Genomic DNA, 26,904 nt, shown 5'->3' on the forward strand with positions numbered 1-26,904 from the left:
GAAAGTAGACCTACCATTTGATCAGCAATCCCACTACTGGGTATTTACCCAAAGGAAAAAAAAAAAAAAGACATTGCACTCAAATGTTGACAACAGCACAATTCACAATTGCAAAGATGTGAAAACCACAGAAGTGCCCATCAATACATGAGTGGATTAATAAAATGTGGTATATGTATACCCTGGAGTACCTCCTCAGCCATAAAAAAATGGTGATCTAGTATCTTTAGTAACAACCTGGATGGAGCTATGATTCTAAATGGAGTATAGCAAGAATGGAAAAACAAACACCACGAGTACTCAATAATAAATTGGAACTCGTCAATCAAATCTTATGTACACGAATGGAAGCAAAATTCAATGAAACCCAAGAAGGTGGGGGCGGTAGATTCACAACTAACTGGTACAATGCACACCTTCTGGGTGGAGGGCATGTTTATAACTTTGACTTAAGATGTACAGAAGCAAATTGTGTAATCAAAACATGAGTAGCCCTATAATATTCTGAAATTTACAAAACGAAAAAAATCCACATAGTACTCAGGACAAGTAATGACCACCCTAGTCCCAAATTCACTCTGTTGCATCTTTCTTTCCAGCTTCACTGCCTGTGAATCCAAGCGTCACACAGCATTCCTCATCAAGTCTCCAAGTCTCCTTGCTATCTTTTCTGAGAAGGAAAGGAACAAGGATGAGTGGGACACCCCTAAGGAACAAGGCCATGTTTTCCAATAACAATAGTAGATGGCGGCCATCGCCAGACTTTTTCCATCTAGATCACGTCTGGTTGATAATTAAAGGGAGATATAATTCTTTGTGAAAGGGGAAAACCTGAGGTAAATATCCACAGAAGGGCCTGGGAGGACCATCAGTCATGAACTATTTATAGGCAAAACCCAGATGCAGTTAGCTCTGAATCTTCTAGCTAAAGCCCAGGGTTTCTAGAAGGCTGCTCATGCACACTTCCTTAAGAATCAGTGCAGAGAGGATGGACCCCCATAGAGCTAAACTTGCTCTCTGGGTGTGAGTTCTGCCTGAAGGCATTAACAGGATGGGGAAGGGAGCAGACTTGGGAGAGGTCAAGACTGAGGAGATGACAACGCAAGCAGAGTTCTGTGACCTCACAGAGATACAGCAGCACACTGCTAGGGTCACCTACCTCCTCTCACCAACCTGCACTCTGGTCCAGAACAGAGCACAGCCAAGGGTCAGCACTCAATGAAATTCAAAGACGCTTATCCCTATTTGTGTGTGCACAGATAATAGATATCCACTTGAGGAAAGAATATCTGAAAATAGATGGACTTGCTGACTTCTTGCAAAGAGGCCCAAGAAATTGAGGCCAGATCTATTGGAACTTGGAGAAAATCAGACAGATATAACATCCTGATGAAATCAGTGGCCACAATCTAGGAGCATGCTCTAGGAAACCAAGGGCAACTCCCTGGCATGACCCACTGGATCTTCGTTGGGGGGCAAGACTTTCCTAAGATCGCAGAAAGTCACAGCAACTAGTGTAACTGCTTCCTGATCCCTGAAAACGGTCTTAACTATCTGCTGTTTGCCAGTGGAAGCAAAAGACATAATGGATAATTTATTAGGGAACAGAAGGGCCCCCTGATTCTTATTGATAAAGGGAAGGATTGGCTTAAAGGAACTTTGGTGTGGAGTAAGACCCGAGTTCTGGTCTCAGATTGAGAAGACCCATTAGTATAGACTACTGATCCTCACCAGGCACATCTCTTCCCCCATAAACTGGGGTTATTCTCCTCTAGATAAACTGGGCCTAGAAGCACTACTATTTAGGGAGGGGTGGAACCGCTCTATATCTGGTGATCTAATGGGACTGAAAACAGTCCTTGTGACAGTATGTAGGGTGGAAAGCTGCAGAAGGATAGTGATTTCCTGAATGGGGAGACAGACCTTTCCCCATATGCCCTGTCAATACATTCCTAAGACTCCTAAAGAACTCCTTTAAGTTCTCCTCAAGGAACATTGTTGACTCAATTGGGATGAAGGGTTGAAAGCAGCAGGCCTTTTAAAACTTGGAGGCTTTGTTTTGGTGCCTTTCTACCAGGTCTGAAACTTCTCTCAAGGGGACTGGAAATTTAAGACCAGAAATTGGGCACTGCCTGCACCAGTCCTGGTAATCCACATCCTCTTGAATGAGCCGGCGAGGTTGCATGCAACACTGAGACCCACACTGATTTCGTTTCTGCAAAATGAACTTAATCTCTGACAGGTCCTGTTCCCCATCTTGAATTTAATCCAAGATTCAGCAGACTTTTTATGTAAAGGACAAGATAGTAAATATTTTTGACTTTGTAGACTATACAATCTCAGTGAGAACTCTTCAAGTGCCATCTGCAGTGTAAAAGAAGACAATTAGTTTCAATAAAACTTTGTGGACAAATAAACACAGAAAGTGGACCACATTTGGCCTGTGAGCCATACTTTGCCAACTCCTGATTTTAACTATTCTCACTTCTGGACCCAGACTTCTCTGGGGCAATAATAGGTCATGTGTGGGCAGATCTGTGTGGCCTAGGCTCATGGGAGAGTCTAGAAGCCTCTGAGCCCAAGTTCTCAGCCAAAAAAAAATAAAAATAAAAAAGAATGAAGGCAGAGTGACAGGGAGATACCTTCTCTAAAGCTGTCACAAGGCTTACCTTCTAGCCAAGATGCTTGAGAATCTTAGAATAAGATTTTTTTCTGATAAAGGTTTAATAACCAGAATCCCAGAGAACTCAAACGTATAAGCAAGGAAAGAACAAGTGATCCCATCGCAGGCTGGGCAAGGGACTTGAAGAGAAAATTCTCTGAAGAAGACAGGCACACGGCCTACGTGAAAAAATGCTCATCACCCTTAATCATCAGAGAAATGGAAATCAAAACTACTTTGAGATATCATCTAACTCCAGTAAGATTAGCTCATATCACACAATCCCCAAACCAGAGATGTTGGCATGGATGTGTAGAAAAGGGAACACTTCTACACTGCTGGTGGGAATGCAAACTAATAAGTTCCTTTTGGAAAGATATTTGGAGAACACTTAGAGACCTAAAAATAGACCTGCCATTTGATCCTACAATTCCTCTACTAGGTATATATCCAGAAGACCAAAAATCACAGTGTAACAAAGATATTTGTACCAGAATGTTTATTGCAGCCCAATTCATAATTGCTAAGTCATGGAAAAAGCCCAAGTGCCCATCAACCCACGAATGGATTAATAAATTGTGGTATATGTACACCATGGAATATTATGCAGCCTTAAAGAAAGATGGAGACTTTACCTCTTTCATGTTTACATGGATGGAGCTGGAACATATTCTTCTTAGCAAAGTATCTCAAGAATGGAAGAAAAAGTATCCAACGTACTCAGCCCTACTATGAAACTAATTTATAGCTGTCATATGAAAGCTATAACCCAATTATAGCCTAAGAATATGGGGAAAGAGGAAAGGGAGGGGAAGGGAGGGGGGAGGATGGATGGAGGGAGGGTGATTGGTGGGATTACACCTACGGTGCATCTTACAAGGGTACATGTGAAACTTACTAAATGTAGACTATAAATGTCTTAACACAATAACTAAGAAAATGCCAGGAAGGTTATGTTAACCAGTTTGATGAAAATATTTCAAATTGTATATAAAACCAGTTGATTTAATAAAAAAAAAAAAAAGACAGATTTTTTTTTTTTTGTCCTAGTCTAAGACCTCCTGCTGCCCTGTATGTTATTACCTCATTTCTGGTAATAATATGCAGTAAAAGCAACCATGCAACTCCAATAGGTGGCCTAATTAACCTCTAAGGTGGTAATTCTTAAACTCTGACATATGAATGTCAAACAACATTGTGAAATTGTCTTATCTGTCATCTCTCTCTGTTTGAATTCACCTAAAAGCAAAACAAAAAACAAGGACTTGAGTACAGGTAATTTACTTCAAAGCAAAAAGATGGATAATACCTGTAAACGAGCTCTGAAGTCATGCCTTTAGTTTTTAAGATTATCTCCTGTGCAGAGAGACAGCAGTCTGGCAAATAACAAGACAATTTCCTGTACATCAAGAAAGAACCAACCCTTTCAATTAACTCTCTGGCCCACTTCTCCTAGTTGTCTGGTCATCAGACTTCATTCATTCACGAATTGGCTACCTAGCTCACTTTTCCTCTCCATCCTAAAACCTTCCATCCTTCTAGAGGTTTCAACACACAAAATCCTGGTACCTCAATTCTCTGATTTCCTTACTTCCCAACACTAAATACTTGGATACTCACTGTCATGGTTGCATTCTAAACCTCACCACTTGGAACAATATGTCTCTCAGAGCCCTACATTCTGACAGCACCCCAGTCCCAGCATCCCGTTTTTCCCACTTGCTAAGGTGAAAAGAGGGGCTGTGAGAGCCCCAGAGCAGGGATTCCTTCCAGAAAATACTTAGCACCCATGCAAACCCCTTCTGTTCCACAGATTTACTTTTCCTCTTTAAAGCATCCCTAGATATTTCTTTGAAAGCTGTCAAGGCAGGAGAGATTCTCTTAACTTTTGCTTTTGTTTGTTAATTTGGGGTGGGGAGAGAATCCAGGTGACTCTTCCTCCAAAGCCATCTCTGCTAGGAGAGAGGATGAAAACTGACAAAAAAACTTTTTTAAAGTCTCACTCCCAGGAAAAGGCTGAAATTGTTTGAAATTGGTTGAATCATGGTTGATTGGATCCATGGATACAGTATCTGGAATCTACAAATTTGGAGGTTTGACTGCATTCTAAAGAAAGCCATATCTATTTATATGTATATTTATGTAGAATTAAAAGTTTAATTCAGGTCCTAGTAGTGTATTTTTGAAGCTACTTCAATTGCCCAGGGGGTCCTTCTCATAAAATACTCGCCCAGATCGATTTCTTCAAGGGTTTTCCCTGCAAGTAAAGCAAGCAAACAGCCCTAGAATGGGAGAAGATATTTGCAGGTTATGTCTCCGACACAGGTTTAATAACCAGGATCCACAGAGAACTCGAACGTATAGGCAAGAAAAGAACAAGTGATCCCATTGCAGGCTGGGCAAGGGACTTGAAGAGAAACTTCTCTGAAGAAAACAGGCACACGGCCTACAGACATATGAAAAAATGCTCATCATCTTTAATCATCAGAGAAATGCAAATCAAAACTACTTTGAGATATCATCTAACTCCAGTAAGATTAGCCTATATCTCAAAATCCCAAGACCAGAGATGTTGGCGTGGATGTGGAGAAAAGGGAACGCTTCTACACTGCTAGTGGGAATGCAAATTAATACATTCCTTTTGGAAAGATGTATGGAGAACACTTAGAGATCTAAAAATAGATCTGCCATTCAATCCTGTAATCCCTCTAGTTGGCATATACCCAGAAGACCAAAAATCACATCATAACAAAGGTATTTGTACCAGAATGTTTATTGCAGTCCAATTCATAATTGCTAAGTCATGGAAGAAGCCCAAGTGCCCATCGATCCACGAATGGATTAATAAGTTGTGGTATATGTACACCATGGAATATTATGCAGCCTTAAAGAAAGATGGAGACTTTACCTCTTTCATGTTTACATGGATGGAGCTGGAACATATTCTTCTTAGCAAAGTATCTCAAGAATGGAAGAAAAAGTATCCAATGTACTCAGCCCTACTATGAAACTAATTTATGGCTTTCACATGAAAGCTATAATGCAGTTATAACCTAAGAATAGGGGGAAGGAGGAAAGGGAGGGGAGGGAGGGGGGAGGGGGGTGGAGGGAGGGTGATTGTTGGGATTACACATCTTACAAGGGTACATGTGAAACTCAGTAAATGTAGAACGTAAATGTCTTAACACAATAACTAAGAAAATGCCAGGACGGCTATGTTAACCAGGGTGATGAAAATGTGTCAAACGGTCTATAAAATCAGTGTATGGTGCCCCATGATCGCATTAATGTACACAGCTATGATTTAATAAAAAAAGTAAAAGGATAAAGGTTAAATATTCTCAAATGTGCTTCTCACAAATTTGTATAACTTAGAAGAAATCAAAGTTTTTATTATTCTATTTGTTTCAGTTTCAGAAAGCTAGCCTTGCTGAAATGTGAAATGTTTCAAGCATTAGTGGAAAATGAAATATCTGGAGTCTTATTCCCAGCTGTTTCACTGCATTAAACTCTTAAGCACCACATAATGAGTATCTCTGACTTTTTAAACTCTACTTTCATCAAAAACAAAAAGCATTAATATATTAAACACATAATACCAGGAACAATGAAATGAAAATAGACTTTTATATGCTTTGATATTACCGATTTTTCTCATTTCTGTTTCTCAAAATCTATCTAGTCGATCTTGCTTATTTTATTTGAAATCACAGGTCCTATAAACCTCTTACATCATTCCCTGGGTCCTGAACAACAACTATGAGCCTGATGGCAAGTCCAGTGTAGGCTGATTTTAATAGACAATAAAGGTTTGGTTTTGTTTTCATCTAACTCTCTCCTGTTATGACATCAATATACGGCTTTCCAAACTCCTTCTTTATAATATCACCAAAAACCTATTTCAGAACCAACATAAGGATTGATTTGCCCTAACTTATAAGAACATTTACTGCACAATGAGGACAGGAGGCTAGAAATAGACTGGGCAGGGCCAGACAAGAACAAGCTTCCAGAGTGCCTACCACACCCACCTGTGTCAGCATAATGGATAGGGTTGAGCAGACCTGTGTTCAAATATCCCTCTCCTAAACTGCCTGTGGGGATCACGTGAGGAACAACAGCAACTCCAGGAGCTGAGAGCAGTCTGAATCCCACAACCACAAGAAAATGAATTTGGGTAACAACGGAGCAGCAGGAAGGAAGACCCCAAACCCAGATGAGAACTCAACCTGGATAACACCTTGATTTAGCCTCCTCATACCCTGAGCAGAAGACTCACCTATGCGTTATTAGACTTTGAACTTCAGAACTTTGAGCAAATAATTGAGTGTCACGTCAAGCCACTTAGTTTGTGGTAATTTGTCACACAGCAATTAAAAAATATATATTTATAATACACTTTCACAACCAATATATTAATTCCTTTTTTTTTTTTTTGAGACAGAGCCTCAAGCTGTCGTCCTGTGGCCTCACAGCTCACAGCAACTTCCAACTCCTGGGCTTAAGTGATTCTCTTGCCTCCGTCTCCCAAGTAGCTGGGACCACAGGAGCCCACCACAATGCCTGGCTATTTTTTGGTTGTAGTTGTCATTGTTGTTTGGCAGGCTGGGGCTGGATTTGAACCCGCCATCTCTGGTGTATGTGGCCTGCGCCTTAGCCACTCGAGCTACAGGCACTTAGCTGATTCCTTTTCAATTTTATTATTCTCACTCATCACACTTTCAGAAGCGCTTCAAATGTTCTTAAAATTAAAAAAAAAAAAATCTTATTGATCTTTCATGACCCTCTTATGTTAAGTTCATGGATTACTTAGGAGACAGTCACAAATAGCCCTGAGGCTCGTGGTCCCCTTCACCGAAGGGCAGTCTTAGTGGATCTGAGGTAGCTTAATGAAAAGACCAATTTGCCTGGAAAGAAGCGAGGAAAAGCCACTGTGTTGAGTGGACTCCTCTTCCTCACCCATGAAGCCTCATTGTTCAAAGCCCTTCCATTCCCAAGCACATTGCTCAGCAAGATAAGAGGGCTTTCCTGTCCACCACCCTGTAGAAATTTTCCCACAAAACCCTATTTCCTATATGCCAGGGAGGTGGTGTCAGCAACACTCTTGGCCCTACCCAAGTCCTCTCCCACGTTATTCCTGCATCACCAAACCACTCTTGGTTCTCAACCACTGCTCAACATCATACGTCTGGGGCCCTTTGCATCAAATTTCTATTCAAAGATCAGGATGTTGATATTAGGCTCGTTCATATTTTTCAGTAATTTTTTAAAATTAAATCATAGCTGTGTACATTAATGCAATCATGGGGTACCATGTGATGGTTTTACATACAATTTGAAATATTTTCATCACACTGGTTAACATAGCCTTCCTGGCATTTTCTTAGTTGTTGTGTTAAGACATTTATAGTCTACATTTAGTAAGTTTCACATGTACCCTTGTAAGATGCACTGCAGGTGTAATCCCACCAATCATCCTCCCTCCCCCATCCTCACTCATCCCCTCCCCTCCCCTCCCTCTTCCCTTTCCCCATATTCTTAGGTTATAACTGAGTTACAGCTTTCATATGAAAGCTATAAATTAGCTTCATAGTAGGGCTGAGTACATTGGATACTTTTTCTTCCATTCGTGAGATACTTTGCTAAGAAGAATATGTTCCAGCTCCATCCATGTAAACATGAAAGAGGTAAAGTCTCCATCTTTCTTTAAAGCTGTGTAATATTCCATGGTGTACATAAACCACAATTTATTAATCCATTCGTGGGTCAATGGGCACTTGGGCTTCCTCCATAACTTAGCAATTATGAATTGGACTGCAATAAACATTCTAGTACAAATATCTTTGTTATAATGTGATTTTTGGTCTTCTGGGTATATACCTAGTAGAGGAATTGTAGGGTCGAATGGAAGGTCTACTTTTAGATCTCTAAGTGTTCTCCAAACATCTTTCCAAAAGTAATGTTTTATAATTACTTTCAAATAGATCACTACTTGTTTTTAGCATATCTCTAATTACTATAGCTCCCAAAGCTCTTATGAATAAGTTAATTTTTTTCTTTATAACTAATCTATGCTAACATAGAGAGAAACTATGGGATCTGTAGATATATTTTTCTCCAACTGGACGTAGTGTTTACTGCCAATTAAAATGTAAATGGATGAAAGAATAAAGCTTTGTGCCTTTAAACAGAACCATTTCAACACGGAATTCCTCAAAATGTGAAAGAATGACTGTCTGAAGATATCAGACTATGGGCAAATGATTGCTATCTTTTAGGCCTGCTTCTGAGGTGTGTGTGCTGTCAGGGGAACAGATAAAAACAGAGAACAACAGTTACTCCAATCCCTTAACTTCTCCTAAAGGTTGAGTCACTTCATTTCTGAGCATCTGAGGCTCAAGATTATAGCCCAAAATGTACCTTCTTCTTTGAAACAGGGTTTGAGACCTCTTAATACTTTTACAGCTTCCCATAAGGCCTTCTGGAAGCCACTGTCCACATTTGGTCATTTACAGGTCAAATACGTCTTCCAAAGAAATTAAAATTTCTAGTGCTATCTGGATCTGCCTTTCCTTTAATATCCCAGCGTTCATTCCCATTCTTTTTTTCCCCTCAGTGTTTCCAACATCTCCATAGCCTTTATGAGGAGATGAAAACGTGGGTCCCTGGACTGCAGTGTCTTAGGGGAGATTGCCTAAGTACAGGCTCAGCAAGGATTTTAAGGCCCAGAAGACCTTAGATGTGGCTTGCTAAGGAGTAAAATTATTGCCTTATCTTGTAGATTGATTTGCCTCCTGATGCCCATATCACTACAGGTATAAAAGGCAGAGAAATCACATTCTGTGTTCCTCCAACCCGTCAGGCATCTTACTCCACTGCCAAGACACAGAACCTCACTGGGAATCTGCAGGGTGCAGAGGAGGCTGTGGGGAACCATGGAACCCACCTGCAACCTTACCTCATGTGTGTCCTGTTCAGCAAAGTGAGAACAACCTTAAATGATCACTCTATTGTCATTTTTGCCCATCCCTGAACTAAATTAGATTCTGTGTTCTGACCTAGCTTAACCCTAGCCTGGGTTCAGCTATCTCACTTTGACGTCTAGAGTCTCCAAACTAGTTTTAATCCAGTCCCCTTCTCACTTCATGTTTCAGCTACTTCTCCGCTCCTCTGTTCATTGTACAGCCCTAACTCTGGACAGAGTATTTTTCTATTCGGAAGTACTTCTTCACTACTTCCTTTGATTCTCTTAGCCAGGTGTCCTCAAACTTTTTCAACAGGGGGCCAATTCACTGTCCCTCAGACCATTGGAAGGCCGGACTATAGTTTAAAAAAAACGAAACTATGAACAAATTCCTATGCACACTGCATATATCTTATTTTGAAGTAAAAAACAAAACGAGAACAAATACAATTCACACCGCTTCATGTGGCCCGCGGGCCGCAGTTTGAGGATGTCTGCTCTTAGCAGTAACTGATCCTTGGTCTGGCATGCTCCCTGTTGCCCTCTCTCATGGAATCTTCACCACCCAATTCCTTCCAACTCTGTAGAAAGAGTAGACAGGTTGTTCCCAGAGCACATCTGGACCACTGATTCCTCACTCCTCCACCAGCCTTCACGTGAAGTGCGTACCATTCCTAGTCACTTAAAAAGAGTTAGGATACAGTGAGTTTTAGAATGCAATTGATCAGGATATAAATGTACAGTAAATTTGTTACAAATGAGAACAAAACTATGAACCATGATTAAATATGAAAACAGGAAGAACTTTATTTGGGAAGCCAACTCTTTGTACCTGTAAAATATTGTGCCATCACCTAGAAAGAGTGACTTTTTAGGACCATGTGTAGTTTATGTATTAATCTGCATAAAAGTTATTTCTTTTTTTTATTTGATTGATTTATTTATTTATTTTGAGACAGAGTCTCATTATGTTGCCATCAGTAGAGTGTCGTGGCGTCACAGTTCACAGCAACCTCCAAATCTTGGGCTTAGCTATTCTCTTGCCTTAGCCTCCCAAGTAGCTGGGACTACAGGCACCCACCACAATGCCCAGCTAGTTTATTGTTGTTTAGCAGGCCTGTGCCGGGTTCGAACCCGCCAGCTCCGTGTATGTGACCAGTGCCCTAGCCACTGAGCTACAGCTGCCAAGCCAGTTATTTCTTTTAATTGCCTTCAATAGAAATTATCTGTAGATTATATAATCAATCATATCAAATGAATATAAAAATAAGTAAAATACTCTGCTCAATTTTTCTGACAATTTACTATGGTTTATATGCGTCAAAGTAAAGGTAAAATCCTGAAAAACACGATAGATTTCAGGAAGACAAGTTGTAATTCACTTAAGATAAATTTTATTATATATAGTTAACAAAATTAACGTACAATAAAAATGGTACAAAATCGAGGTTTTCTAATTAAACCTGGAACATCTAAATGCCATCTATAGTTAAAGTTTGGCTAATATCTTTGAAACACTAAAGTAGAAAGAGAAACTATATAAAATCTTCAATATATTATCAAAAATAATTGTGGAACTTGCATTGCAATTTAAAATGAGATTATTTAAAATACGGGTTATAAACTCTTCTAATTTTCATTGAAACGGATTTAATCTTGACAGGTAAGTTGTTTTTGGTCCACGTGCCCCACTGAATTCCAGTTGCAAACAATTTTCCAGGGACGTGATGAATGCCATTTAGATTTGCTAGGCCACACTGGTTGAACCACCAGCCAGTGTTGTTACTGAGGTGACTGCAGCTCTTCACAGAGCGACCACTGACCAGGCATGCAGGATGACACCCATCATTGTCAACGTCTGATGTGCTGAAAGGCATTGCATTTTGATTATCTTCTTTTCTGAGGCCCCGGAATGCATCACCTGGGTAAAACAGACTTTTTAAATGACTGAATTTAAAGACCATTTCTGTTATTTTAATCAACCATTGCCAGCATATTAGGCAAAAACATTGCACCTAGAATTAAAGTTTACATTATTCTTCTACCATTCATCACATTAAAAATCTCTATCTTCTGGATTCAATATGCCAAAATCTGGTGATAGATTCTTCAACATGACAGGCATCTTTAAATGGATATTTGATATAAAAGTCATGATCCAAAATGGAAGATTGATTACATGGACAAAATCAGATAATTTAGGCCAAAAATTAGGTTGTAAGGGCCTGTCACATTTTGGAGAGACCAATATGGTAAATGATAATTTAGGAAAAGAAAATAATTTACGCAGAGTAGGTTTTCATACCACTACCTTTTACATCACTATAGAGAAGTATGAATGAAAGTAATACTTATACCTTTAAGAAACTTAGATTTAAGCTTGGCACCTGTAGCTCAAGCAGCTAAGGCACCAGCCACATACACCAAAGCTGGCGGGTTCAAATCCAGCCTGGGCCTGCCGGGGCGCCTGTAGCTCAAGCAGCTAAGGCACCAGCCACATACACCAAAGCTGGCGGTTCAAATCCAGCCTGGGCCTGCCAAACAACAATGACAACTACAATCAAAAAATAGTCCCAGCTACTTGGGAGGCTGAGGCAAGAGAATCGCTTCAGCCCAGGAGTTGGAGGTTGCTGTGAGTTGTGAGGCCACAGCACTCTACCCAGGGCAACAGCTTGAGGCTCTCTCTCAAAAAAAAGAAACTTAGATTTATAGTTACAAAAGTTATTAGGAATTTTTTAGAAGCTGATAAATTCATATAGAATACTGAGTGCCCTAAGAAAAATTTACTTCTGAAGTGTACCATAGCTCTTCACATGATATGTGGACCAACTGGAAAAAGTTAAAACAATACTATTTTTAAATGACTTACATTGGAAATTTTATATATATATATAAAATCCCTGATATTGAAAATATCCCTGCTAAGATAACATATCTTTGCCAAGACAACCCAGTTATCTAACTGGCAGGAGCAGAAGGCAAGTTTTAGTTTTACAAAGCTCCATAAAATTAAAAGAGTCTAAGTAAACTCCTACCTCATACCTACATTTCACATATACGTAAACTTAGGCTACTGTGTTTGGAACAGTAACTAAAATCTGCAGAAAAACCCAGGCCTATGTTTGTGTCTTTATGCTTCTGAACGTTTGGCATTTCCTGCGATAAATCTTTTGAGGAGACTGAAGAACGTCACTGGCAGTGGTGGCCTATCTGACACCCCAGCTCTGCTGATTGTGAAAGTCTTCTGACTCGGTACTTCATGGGAAACAACACACACACATTGCAGGCATTTGCAGAGTGTGTATAATTTTCAACACCCCCACAGGGTAATGCCATTCAAAAGTTGACAGAAAGGAGGCAAAATCTAAATTGGGTGTGGGTCAAAATTGTATGATCAGTCTCTAACATCACAGGATCATGTATCCTGTGGGCTCCTCAACGAATTATATTTAACAGCTCATATTAAAAATATATGCATAGAGCTATTTTCTAAAAAAGTAAAATCCATTGAAACTCACCCATCATGTTCTCTGTGAGAATATAGTTGAAGAATGGGACACTTTATTTTCTCTGAGAATCCACAGAAATTTTTCTCAAGTTCTATAATCAGGATTATTTGTGCTCCTCATGAAATACCTGTGTTGCTCAAAAGCTCAAATTTATATTTCTATATTTTTCTCTGAGCTCAAAGCAAAATTTGTGGCTCCCCTCTACCACATACCTGACTACACTTAATCCTCTGGCTTTATTTATGTTTCTATTCTTGCTTTCTGCTGACATACTTTTATTATTTTGATTGTATTACGTGAGTAACAGTTAAAAGTTACTTAATGACCTTGTTGGGAAAATGAGGACAGCATGGCAAAATAGGAGAGTTCTGTAATGAAAAAACACTCGCCATGATAAATTTTATCTCTAGTTAGAGGCTAGTTATATTTCACAGAACCTCCACATAAATTTTTCCTGAAATAATATGTTCCATGTTTGGATAGTTCTTTACACTTTTAGAGATGGAACATTAAAGTTGTACATTGTAACTCTTTAAAATTTTTCTCTTATACATATTAAGATGGTGTGAATTTCATACTTTCATCTAACATCCTGAATCTAAACTCTTCAGTTGTCCTAGATTCCAACCATACCAGACAACTCTCTGTACCATATAATTTTCCTCCCTCTCTGCCTGGACTCAAGCTGCTCTGTTTGCTGGCATTCACTTGCCAAATGCCGACCCATTCCTCCAAGACGGACCAGATGAGTGGTTCTCAGCAGTGAGCACGCCAACATAGCCACCTGGCTCACACTTACGGAATCAGAGCCTGCAAATGTAGGTTCTTTCAAAAAGCGTCCCAGGTTGAATCCAACATTATTCCCTTGTTGAAAATCCCCCTTGCATGAAGATTTTTCTGGATGCAGGTAATTGGAATCATTCTCACTCACTCTTTGACCACCAAGGCTCTATCAGCATTCCACATTTTTAATGTTAGTTATGTTAGTTCACTGTTCTCTATTTTGTGATAAGTTTAAAAAGCTGGGAACGTATATCATTATTTTTAGATTTCTAGCACGAAATGTACATATTGAACAAGTATCATAAACAGCAACGACAGAGCGGTTGAATTTAGTATTTCTTAACTCAAATGACTAGATTTTAAAATACAAATTTAATTGTCAAGTAGTTTGAATTTCTTTTTTTTTTTTTTTGAGACAGAGTCTTCCTCTGTCACCCTCAGTAGAGGGCTCTGGCGTCACAGCTCACAGCAACCTCCAACTCCTGGGCTTAGGCAATTCTCTTGCCTCAGCCTCCCGAGCAGCTGGGACTACAGGTGCCCACAACTGGGGCCAGATTTGAACCCGCCACCCTCAGTATATGGGGCCAGCACCCTACCCACTGAGCCACAGGTGCCACCTGAGTATTTTGAATTTCCAACAAATAAAATTTATTTGTAAATGAGTAGATGCATTGAAGTATAGGGAAGACAACACTAAACCAGTCGTTCCATCAACCTGGATTCTTGCCCTGGCTCAAGCGTGATACTTTGGGAATCTTAGGCAAGTCACTTGATCTTTTGGGTTTTTTCACCTGTAAAGAATAGAGATCATCTCTACTGTTCCAGGACTCTAAACACCAGCTTCTCTGAACATGAAAATGGGACTAATACCTTTCAAGCAAGCCCAGGCCACAGGCTCCCTATCCAAAAAATCAACTAAGGTTACATATGTCAAATTGTTTTAGAGAGTAAAAAGCATTTCAAAATCATGAAGTAACACAACACTCATAACAAAGATGCACAACTCAAGATCTAACCAGTTTTCTCCTTCCTAATGTAGTCTGTTATCAGTTATGCAGCGTATGTCAAGAGAAATGCATTACTTTTATCTTCATGTAATATTGAGTCGGTTATATTTCCATCTTCTGGATAATTTGAGGAATAAGAAACTTACCAGCATTTCCTGAATACCGTCCTAAGTGCATTTTAAAAAATCTTGTTTCATCCTCTAGCCAAAAATTATCATATGATGCATAAGCGAATGTGTCATCTTCAGATTTCAAAACCACGTACAGCATAAAACTGGTATTTTTCTGATTTACAATGTAAAAAATCTTTTTTAGTCCTAGCCAAAATTCTCCTGTAAAAAGAAATGTTTAACTTTTAATATGCTTTAATTCAAATGAGAACCCTTTATTGTTGAACATTTGGTCTTATTTAATGTTTCAGTACCTCTGAGATGGCTTACATAAATAATTAGAGAGACCGATTGGCCTACCTCAAATTATCACTATTAAAAGATATTATGTTTGCCTAATATACAAAAAAAAAAAAAAAAAACAAATTTCCCCCCACCCCACAAAAATCCTTCCTATTTCTACTTCACTAGACTGGAAAAAATTAGACTCTGTTACATTTTTATCTCCCCAAATTGAATTCGCAAGTTCATTTAAAGACTAAATTAAAAGTCAAGTTTTACCTTAAGGCTTATCAACATAAAACCAGTTGAAATATTATGGTAGGTAACAAAATGTTATGTATCAATAAATGCAGGAGATTTAACCTCCACATTAACAGCTCCTAAGAAAACATTTTCTGAAAACGCTTAGGTAAAATATTTTTTTCTGTCTTGGAGAACACATTCTGAACCAATATTTCTTTGTGATAATGCAGCTTGTCAATTACCTATGTCTGGAAACATAATATACCAGTACTGGAGTGTCCGTAGGTTTAGGGTCAACATTTCCAACGGTTATAGATCCAGGATTAATTATAAACCTCCCTAATTCAGATAACATATTCTCTGCATGCACATTCTAGCCAATGGCTTTCTACCCACTGGGGCATAGCCTGAATGTATATCTGCTCTGTGATGTACTCCTCTACCTGAATTACAGAATTACTGAAGGAACTTAAGGTCTAGTCAAAACAAATTTCAAAGAATTGAGGGGATTGAGGACAGCATTCACACTCTTAAAACTATAGCTATGATATTAGGTCCTTCTCCAGGGCTCACAGGGGCCCTTTAGTTACATACCCACATAGAATAAAAAAATATCCTAAAGAAGCACAAAAAGAAAGTGGGCACATTAAGATGGGTCCCTAGGGGTCTGGCAGACTATGACACTTCCATTTAAGTGTCCCTGCCATCTCTCCCCTCTACTCCAACCTCAAATTTAACTTCATATATTTTCCTTAATCCCAGATCTATGTTTGTTAAACACACCAGTATAAATCATCCTGTTTGCCTGAAGGATCTCTGCCTGAAGACCTCATTAGTCAAAACTCACATGATTTCCCCTTTATTAGAAATAAGCGTGAAATAAATAAGATGATGATTCAAAGCCTGTATGTTGACCAATGACTATTTAATTCAGGAGGAAGTGTCCAATGGAAAATTAAAGGTAATACTGAGAAAACATAAGTATATTAACCACACTCTACCACATGGCAGTTAATCTAGCAATAAGCCAAATGCTTTCTGAAATCATTAGCATGTGACAGCATTTTTACCACCACAACTAATATCGCCACTGACCACATCCCTGGATGACATTTTTGTGGTAGGTTAAAGATTTTAAATTATAACAATAGTAACTGTTAAAATAACATAAAAATTACCAAAATCACCTGAAGACATTCCAACTAATGAAAAAATTCTTCAGGATACATAAATATTGGTTCTGTTTATTAGCAAAAATGATATGGCATGTGGCAATAATGTATACAGATTTTGCAATTCACCTGGGATTTATAATTTTCAAATTTTGAGCGTAACGATCTTTTTTTAATTTCAAATTAATATGAGGGTACAAATTTTTAGGTTGCATTGTTCTCTCTTCCAGAGTCAAGTTCCAATGAGCATGATGATCTTTACTGATACTTTTATAAAACATTATGCTCAGTTTAAATAATTTGAATTTTCACAGACACGTACCTAAGTTCTCCATTTCATTTGCTTGTGTACACACAGCACATTGATCAAGAACTTTAGGATCTATGAAAACACTGCCCTTGAGTTTGTCTTTCTACAGGGTCAGTACCTGCCAGAACTCTGCTGGGAGCACAGCAGACACTTACTAAATTCCCATGCTAGAATTTTCACTTAAATCACATTTCAACAGATATCTAAAATTAAAGATTTCCAGATTTCACCTGAAGACCTCCTTATTTTAAATAACTTGACATATGAAAAAAGGGTAATTTAAGTCATATTTGATATTCACAAAGGTATGCTATTTTTACTAAAGATCAGACCAAAAAAGATACCATATATAGATATAATTCCAAAAGGAAGAAAAAAGTTAGAGTAGAAATATATACTATTTGACCTAAAAGGTCGCCAAATCCATCCAGATAATCACACCACAACCTTTGGAAATCAATTATCCCATCAATCCTTTTCTGTATCACAGTCCATCCGCCTCCTCTGTAATCCATGTCACACATCACCTAAAACAGGTCCAGAAAAGACCAAAAATCATACACTATGATTTTTATTAGTTGATATAATAAAACTCAGGTTTCATTCTCGGGCCTATAGAAAGATAGTTCCACTGAGTTTTTATACATTTGTATGCCATTAATTTATTCCTGTCTTTATACTCTAGAAATAATACTGTTCATTATAAAAACAAACTTGCAATTAGCCTGATGACAGACCCTGAGTTAATCATTTTTAAAAATACATAAATACTTGCAGCATTTTAAGGTTGTCCTCTTACTCCTCAATTCTATGAATAATTTTTAGTTTACTAATAACAGTAATGATCTGATGTGGCAGAGTAATATATTTCCTTACAAATATGATCTAATGTGGGAGAGTAACATATTTCCTTCCTAACTTTTCTTTGGATTAAAATGCTGGATTTTTTTTTTTTACCAGTTAAATATGTGCATATGTTTGTCTTTGATTGCTCTTTTCTCCCACAAGCCTGGGAGGCCTGTGCTCAGACTAGCTTTTTCACACAGAAAGGCACGATCAGAAGAGCTCCTAGGTGTAAATTGCCCGGAAGAAGACTACTGTAGGGGAAGACGTTGAGGTGATACAGGAAAGAAATCAGAGCGATTCTTCTCAAAAACATCCCACATGGAGACAAAGAAAGGCCGTGTGGAGGAAGTTAGAGAACCAACACTTTCCCACAAAAGAGGTAATTATGCATCCCACTCTTCACAAAATTTGAAGTTTTTCTTTTTCATATCTGTTAAGATCCAGCTTTGAATCTGTAGGTGAAGTAATTCAAGTAATTTTAAAATTATTTCCCACCTAATTTCTAATTTTTTGACATCTTGTCAATAGAACAAAAAAAAAAGTTTATTAGTAACTCTAAGAAGTAACTCTAAGAAGAGAAACTGGTACTACTTACTTAGAAAATTTATTTTGTTAACCCCCAACAATAAAAAAAAAAAAGAAAATTTATTTTGTTTTATAATAAAGAGTATAAATAAAGTATAAAAATGTGCCATCATAAACTTCCTTACACACAAAGAAGTCTTCCGAAAAATATATATTACATATGCACACACATATCCCATCAATATGCATAACCTCTGGTAAAAAAGTCTACTAAATATCCTAGGACAAAACTACTAAGGATAGACATAGGAATAATTTATTTTATTCAAATTAAGAATGGACCAGCTTCTCAATCTGCCTTGCATGTCACTGAAAGGTTTTCTTAATTACTAATTTCTCATATAATCACATAAAATAATTTACCATCAAAAGAAAGTATAACTGTGTATGGGAAAGGAAATCAAAATAATTTTTAGTAAAGTCAAAGGCAAAGCACATTGATATTATCTAATATTCACCAGTTAATTAAAGCAAGTATTTATATTGCATAGTTCTGCCTACTGTGTAGTTCTACCAATTATTAGAATAAGATCTTGCACCAAATGACTTAATTTATATCTTTCTTTTTTACATAAATCTATTCTAACATTCCATAAATGATTTACTTTGAAGGCAACCATAGAAATTCAAATAGAAAAGTGAATGACAGACTATGGTTTTTAGCTCTACTTTTTAACTATTGTATACGTGTTTTCCTAATGTTTTTCTTTATTTAAAAATATTAAGGGAGTACCAATGTTTTTAATACATGGAGACCTAGTATAATGCTTAAGTCACAGCTTTTAGTGTGGCCATCACCGAAGTAGTACAACCTCTATGGAAAACAGTATGGGAATTCCTCAAAGAAATATAGACCTACCATTCTTTTATTGGTTCATGATTTAGGCATTAGAGTTCTAGAAAATGAAAATTTTGAGACTGGAACTTTTCCTAATTAATTTACATTTTTTCAGGAAGAATTTAAATATTAAAATAATTAAAATTTTAATATAGATTAAATGGGTTGGATGTTGTCTTATTTCACATAATAAGGGAAAACTTTACCTCAAATGGGTAACTAGATCCTTCTGGGTGGATTATATATAAACCACTTGGTGTTTTGGTGACAGAGCCAATGGTATCTTTAATATCAGTGCAATCTAAACCTGGAAAAGTAAAATTAGTTATTTAGGATATGTTCAAGTATACATTTAAGATTTAATCATTTTACTGTAGAAAACTGATAGGGCTATATGCAATTATCAACATAATTTTCTTTTTTTTTTTTATGTTCCCCTATATCCTATTTATTTATTTATTTGTTTATTATTTTTGACCAGGGCTGGATTTGAACCCGGCACTTCCAGCATATGGAACCAGCGCCCTACCCCTTTGAGCCACAGGCGCTGCCCCTTAATGTAATGATTTGACCTCATTAGAAATGAAAAATGGTCACAATTTTGGAAATCAGAAGAAAATATAAAGAAGAACAGAGATTAAAGAATTTATGATGCCATAAACCCTCACTAGTAGTAGATCACTGTTAGGGATTAGTGTTCTAAGTATTTAAAAGTTTCATTTGGTATCAACACTTATTTAATGTATTTTCTAATTACACATTCTCTTTCCCAGTAAATAACGGCCTTTCGGGAATGTAGGTTTATCTTAGAAAGCACAATGTGTAAGGAAAGCCGTATGAATGAGGAGAAAACCAAATGGAAGAAGTGGATTAACTACTATTGACAGCTCCTTAACTACTCTAATCCAGACTTCAGAGACTGATGTGCTAGGGGTCACTATTACCAATACCCAAAGTGGGGAAGGAGAAACAATATCCTTGGGTGGTGCCTGTGGCTCAGTGGGTAGGGCGCTGGCCCCATATACAGAGGGTGGCAGGTTCAAACCCGGTCCCAGCCAAACTGCAACAAAATATAGCCAGGCATTGTGGCAGGTGCCTGTAGTCCCAGCTACTCAGCTACTGAGGCAAGAGAATTGCCTAAGCCCAGGAGTTGGAGATTGCGTGAGCTATGATGCCACAGCACTCTCCCAAGGGCAACAAAGTGAGACTCTGTCTCTAAAAAAACCCAATATTCTTCACCAAGAAGAAATTGCTCAGGAGGCTGGAGACTGCTTTGTCTGGCTATGTTAACCAGTTTGATGAAAATATTTCAAATTGTATATGAAACCAGCACATTGTACCCCACAACTACATTAATATACACAGCTATGATTTAATAAATAAATAAAAGAGCTATAGCACCCACAGTCACCTCCTACAAAGTATCCATCTCCCTTGGACTGTAAACATATATATGTGGATATGGATATTACTTTTTCTGGAAGATAAGCCACTCTGTAGCATCTTTTATAAATGTAAAATAATAACTTGTATAAATGTAATAAAATAACTATAACTACAGTGTCAATTATCCACAGGCCTCGCTAGGAGTCCTAGTTCTACTTCTATCTACCTGAGAATCATTAATTAAATTGCTTAACCCCTCAAAGCCTTATTTTCTTCAGGTACTATCAGAATATTAATAACGCTATCTACATCCTAATGTTATGCTGACAATTTACATCATATGCTATCACATAAAGCCTTTAACACAAAAATATGCAGAAAATATTATCTACAAAAAGTCAGCTATAAAAAATTATTTACTTTCACTTTAATTTTCAGAAGACAAAGATATTCTTTTTTTTTAGAGACAGAATCTCACTTTGTCACCCTCAGTAGAGTGCTGTCGCATCACAGCTCACAGCAACTCCAGCTCTTGGGCTTAGGCGATTCTGTTGCCTCAGCCTCCCGAGTAGCTGGGACAACAAGTGCCCACCACAACACCTGGCTATTTTTTTTTGTTGCAGTTTGGCCGGGGCTGGGTTCAAACCCGCCACCCTCGGTTTATGGGGCCGGCACCCTACTCACTGAGCCACAGGCACCAGGTAGTAGTTCACACCGAAGGACCTGTCAGGGTTGGAGTATCTGCCTTGTTGTCACCATCCAGATAAGTGTGAACAGATTATTTTGATTTTCTGACTTGGATATTACTCATCTAATTATGATCATTATCATAAGAAGCCTTTATATTGCTCTCCCTATACAATAGGAAATATTTTAAGAGTTTTACGTAGTATTGACCCATTTAATCTTCACATCGGCTCTATGAGGTAGGTCCTATCAGTTTACTGATAAGGAAACTGACATCAAGGCTGAGCAGATCAAAGATTTGAAGCTGGGGTGTCTGACCTCACATCCATGCTTTTAATTAACTGCCACGTTACACTAACTATATAGAGGCAGTTATGGGGAATAAATGAGATACAATAAAATACTTTTAAAACAACAATGGGGCACCTGTGGCTCAACAGGGTAGGGCGCTGGCCCCATATGCTGGAGGTGGTGGGTTCAAACCCAGCCCCAACCAAAAATAACAAAGTGACACTTGGAAGTACCTGTCTTTCTACTTGGTATATGGAAGATTCTTGTGCACTGCTAATTTCCTTGCCTTTCTAAGGAAAACAAAAGATCACCTAGTAGCCCTCAATAACTTTTATCTGCTTGCAACTTTTGATATGAATTCATATTTATAAAATTTATAGGGCATTTTTCTTAGAAGCCCAAGCATCTATGAACTAATATACTGTACCTTAAAAAGTTCCAAAAAATGCTAGCTTTCAGTTCATTTTTGTCTTACATTTTTCTTTTCAAATTTTATGTCCCAATTTGAAACCTTTCAAATATGTCAAAAACATTTTTTTATAAGTGGGAGGAACTCTGAAACTTACTGTTACTTGATCTGAAGATGAATTATTAATAAAATATAAAGGAGGATCCCAGAATAAAGCTCCGTGAAATTATGCTGTTTTCAACAGATTTGGGGCTATCTTTCGCAGCCATGGCTTTTAAATGGTCAAAACAGTTTCCCATTTCAGAAAAGCACAATAATTTGTGTCATGCCAAGTATTAGTCCTCCAGTCTCTTAGAGAATAGTGAACTGTATTTTCTAAACAAAATTTTTAAATGCACCAACCCATCCAGGAAAATTTTAAGCAATAAAAGAGTAATAAGAAAAGGCTAAAATACCAAAGTTCTCACCATGGGACTGAACTGGTCTGTGGGGAAAGGGATCCAGCTGTTTTCTAAAAACTTCTGAAGTCAAAAGGAGAACTCGATTCATGAGCTCATTAACCTAAACAAAACACATATGCACATTTAAGTAAATTTATATTGGAACAAACCTCCTTCCGCTAAATTCTATAACTGTTCTCTCTAAGCCGCTTAAAAACCCAGCTCTGAAATACATAAGGACGCCCATTTTTCGAGATTGAATCTTGACTGCTTTAACAAAGAGTAAAGGCACAGTTAAATAACAATCGTTAAATTCAACAGTGTCTACCTTCCTAACATTGATGGATCTGCCCATTTCTGCAGCTCTTGTAGGCCTGGGCTTCGTAGCTTGCCTGAACCATTGCTGTAGTTTCTCGTCTCTCCTGGCTCTTGCTCAAGTCATCTTCCACACCAGCTGTCAATCAGATCATGGCACTTCCTCGCTCAAACAAGCACTTCAGTCTCCGTGGTGAGACCTGATTTAATAGCGACTGACCATTCTTTCACTTACTTTTCCTTATAAACAACCTCGCCAGTCACTCCACCCTTGTACCAACTCCAAAAAGCTCCCACCACGTGAAATGCCCTCCCCTCTTTACCCACTCTGTGTGACTTTTAAAGCACAAAGCACATATTTAAAGCATATATTCATCTTTCATGGCTCAGCTTATAGGCTGTCCTCTGAGAAGTTTCTTGTACCTCGGTTTCTCTTCTGTGTCATTCTAACAGCCTTCCCATTTTTCTAACACATTTCTCCTCCACTAGACCGTACGATGCCCTTTGACTGAAGGACCATTGTTTTTTTTGTTTGCCTGAGGCTCACTATGGTGCCTGTAATGTAGTAGACACCAAATAGATGTCATGAATGCATTCAAAAAAAGGTTACACTTCCAGCTAACTATCGGTCAGCAACCAAAGGCAATGAGAACACAGTAAAAAATGCATACCTGATTAGATAAATAATCCAAGGAAGCTTGTTGTTCATCCATCATGTTTCTTAGTAGTTTTTTGGTACTTCGTGTGTAGGAAACAATAGAATTTTGCAAATTTCCTTAACCATAATGAAAAGTGGCTGCTAAATATTACATTGTTATAAAAACAATTACAGTAAATATAAGTTTCATATGATTTTTGATAAACATGCAAATAGTATCTTGGTTTAATTTAATACTCAGAATTATATGTTTTAACTCAGGATTAACCAAAAAAAGTTTCACTTCATTTTATTTTTATTTATTTATTTTTGAGACAGAGTCTCAAAGCTGTTGTGCCATCATAGCTCATAGCAACCTCCAACTCTTGGGCTCAAGCGATCCTCTTGCCTCAGTTTTTCTATTTTAGTAGAGATGGGGTCTCACTTTTGCTCAGGCTAGTCTCGAACTCATGAGCTCAAGCAATTCACCCGTCTCGGCCTCCCAGAGTGCTAGGATTACAGGCGTGAGCCACTGCGTGAGGCCAAGTGTTTCACTTTAAATAATCTGTTATAGTTAAAAGACAATATTCTGAATGTCAATTCTCATTTTATAAGGTAAGAAGGACAGAGGCAAGAGGTATAGGACTCATCAATTCTCAATATATAAGAAAATAAAAGGTAAAAAAAGTTCCATACCAGGATAGTTAATTTTAAAAATAAACCTTTGTTATAATATTCTCTATTAATTCCATATTTTTACATAAGTAAATTACTAACATATAAATACATATACACATAATAAATCTTAGTCAAAGGTTTTGCTTAGCTAGTTTCTGACTGAACTTTTACTATACAGTTTCCTCATAAAAATGTTTTTATTTTAAAACAATACTTCTTATAGTAATTTGTAGGAACAGTACAAAGAACTTTCTTCCTAAAGCATTTGAGACCATGTTCCTATAATGTCCCATCATCCTTATTATTTCAGTGTGTATTTTTTAAACCAAGAACATTCTCAACCACATGACCACGAAAATCAGGAAATAAACATTGGCTACCCATAGTCTGAGACCCTAGCAGGGGTCCTCAAACTACGGCCTGCGGGCCACATGAGGCAGTGTGATTGTATTTGTTCCCGTTTTGTTTTTTTACTTCAAAATAAAATATGTGCAGTGTGCATAGGAATTTGTTCATAGTTTGTTTTTTTTAACTATAGTCCGGCCCTCCAACGGTCTGAGGGACAGTGAACTGGCCCCTGTTTAAAAAGTTTGAGGACCTCTGCTAGGCAAATTTTATTTTATGCTGTCCTCTGTAACAAAAGGACCCATACATTATTGCATACGTCATTCTTTAAAAAATTATTTTATTTCCCCCTGGCAGTAGCCTTGCATGAATAATTCTTGATATTTTTAATTCTACCTCACTCAGCTTCCTCTCTCTCTTTTTTACATACAGTCTCTCACTTTCTATTTGCTTTCTCCTGGATTTAGATTCCTTTTTACAGTCTCTCACTTTCTATTTGCTTTCTCTTGGATTTAGATATCTGTCATAATGGCCTAAACCTGCACACATTGCTTCGAGAAGCCTGAGACCTGTGTGTTACAAATAGAATTAATTACATGAATGTGAACTTTTTATACTTGCTGAGCTAGGAGTTACAGTCCCTGTAAGACCTGGAACATAGCATCAACTCCACCCTTCCTGATTCATCATCTTCACCCATAATAGACATGAAAAGTACTGCAGTTATCTTTTTTTTTTTAAATAAAATGAAAACTTTTTATTTATTACACTTAGCTACATAAATCAGCTTAATTTCTTTTATACTTATTGAATTAGTTATTGTTGTAGTCAGTACATATATTAGTTTTTAGAATCCCCTTCCCCCCAAAAAATCTAAGGTGAAATTTCCTAGTGGTCAAATCAAAGTAAGAAAATACCCCTAGCTGAGCTGATACAATAACTACTAACAGCGCCCTCTGGTGTGCCCCTTCCCTCTGTGGTCAGCAGAGGACACAGGGCTACGGGGAAGAAGCGCCCATTCATCTGTGAAATATTTACTAAATACCTATTATATGCCAAACACATAAAACCGCTGACCTCGGATGATCAGGGTGTCTATAAAACAACCCAGACAAAATCTGAGGTATATTTTTTCTACGTCTACCCTAGAAGTAATAAATCGTATCCCTTTATAATTTTGGTTATTTTTAATACTTACTACACATGAATTGTTTTTCTTCTCGTGTAATTTTAGTTTGAACATCACATGCTATTTCACAGTCTTCCTTATCAGCCGTGTCATTACTTTTACCTTCGTCTTTGGCATTAGATACATCTTCTACAATGTTAGCTACTGGTGAAACCTTCACATTAAAAAATAGAAATAAGAATAAAATAAATGAAATACGTTGTATGACCTAACATATTATAAATAAGAAGACTGTAGGAAAAAGGTTAAATTTCAGGACATATGAGGCTGACCATTAGAAAAATAATAAATAACTGGTTAGCTCAAACCGGTTGAATAAATAAAATGAGATGGATAAATTGCTTTAATTTCCTAGGTGACCGCTCACAGGACTACCTCTGAAATCTGAAAGTTTAGAGAATAGCTAAGCTATTTTTTTTTTACAACCCAATCAGGTATTCCATTATCAAAGTTAATTAAAAATAGCAGCCTAGTTTTTAACCTGGGCCTGAAATTTCTTTAAAAATGTTTCATAAGAAATTTGTTAAGCGTCAGTCCTTAGTTGATAGTTTCTTCAGTTTAAAAATAGTAACAGTTAAGCGAAGTCTTAATATTTCTAAATAAACATTTTAATTGATCCATACGTTTTATTTGGTAGCATAATTAATCTTTTCAAACCTCTAATATATTCCCAAAAGCTAATCATCCTTTCCAAGCTAAAATAATATTGCTAAAATTCTTACCGTAGAACGATGTACACAGTTACCTTGTACAGCTTCTCCACAAATAAAAATATGTACATTTAATAACAAGAATAAGGTTTTCCACAGAGACATCATACTTTTCTTGGATAAATGAAAACACTTCTTCAAATATCAGTCAGCTTTCTGTGGAAAGAACTACTGTGCATTGAACCTTCAGTTAAAAACTTCTGGAAGGGGTACAATAAAAACAGAAGCCAATACTTACTAGTTTCCATGCCCTCATTTGAAACAACACCCTTCATATGAAAAACACGGTAGACTGCAGAGATCCTGCCTTTCTAAATCACACAACTCCTTTTTATCACTTCATGCTTTTGCAATATAGAAATGGATAAATAGCAAATAAATGAAATAAAGGATAGATACAGATAGATAAAGCATGAATTTATCTAATTTTTTTCTATCTAATTTTTGTGAGTCAGATTTTTCCCACTGGAAAAAATACCTTTGATAAGCACTATCTCAATAATTAC

General features: G+C 37.4%; 1 protein-coding gene across 1 annotated transcript; it reads right to left on the reverse strand.

The window, feature by feature from the left end:
• Positions 1-11,003: 11,003 nt before the first annotated feature.
• ANGPTL5 (angiopoietin like 5) lies at positions 11,004-26,564 on the reverse strand. Its single transcript, XM_053561968.1, has 8 exons — positions 26,411-26,564; positions 25,698-25,842; positions 23,511-23,614; positions 22,552-22,645; positions 19,518-19,618; positions 17,449-17,569; positions 15,072-15,257; positions 11,004-11,547 (listed from the first exon to the last, which is right to left on the reverse strand). The coding sequence occupies exons 1-8, from the start codon at positions 26,504-26,506 to the stop codon at positions 11,228-11,230; spliced, it is 1,167 nt and encodes a 388-aa protein (XP_053417943.1). The 5' UTR covers positions 26,507-26,564; the 3' UTR covers positions 11,004-11,227.
• Positions 26,565-26,904: the final 340 nt, after the last annotated feature.

The sequence above is a fragment of the Nycticebus coucang genome, chromosome 14 (assembly GCF_027406575.1).
Source record: "Nycticebus coucang isolate mNycCou1 chromosome 14, mNycCou1.pri, whole genome shotgun sequence".
Lineage (NCBI taxonomy): Eukaryota > Metazoa > Chordata > Mammalia > Primates > Lorisidae > Nycticebus > Nycticebus coucang.

What these genes read in the sequence shown, in the direction of transcription:
- ANGPTL5 (XM_053561968.1), bottom strand. Translation starts at nt 26,506, where the DNA reads ATGATGTCTCTGTGGAAAACCTTATTCTTGTTATTAAATGTACATATT. An exon ending in ACTGTGTACATCGTTCTACG is followed by an intron (nt 25,843 to 26,410) that starts GTAAGAATTTTA and finishes TTTAATGTGAAG; the next exon opens with GTTTCACCAGTAGCTAACAT. An exon ending in GATCTAGTTACCCATTTGAG is followed by an intron (nt 17,570 to 19,517) that starts GTAAAGTTTTCC and finishes GACCTGTTTTAG; the next exon opens with GTGATGTGTGACATGGATTA.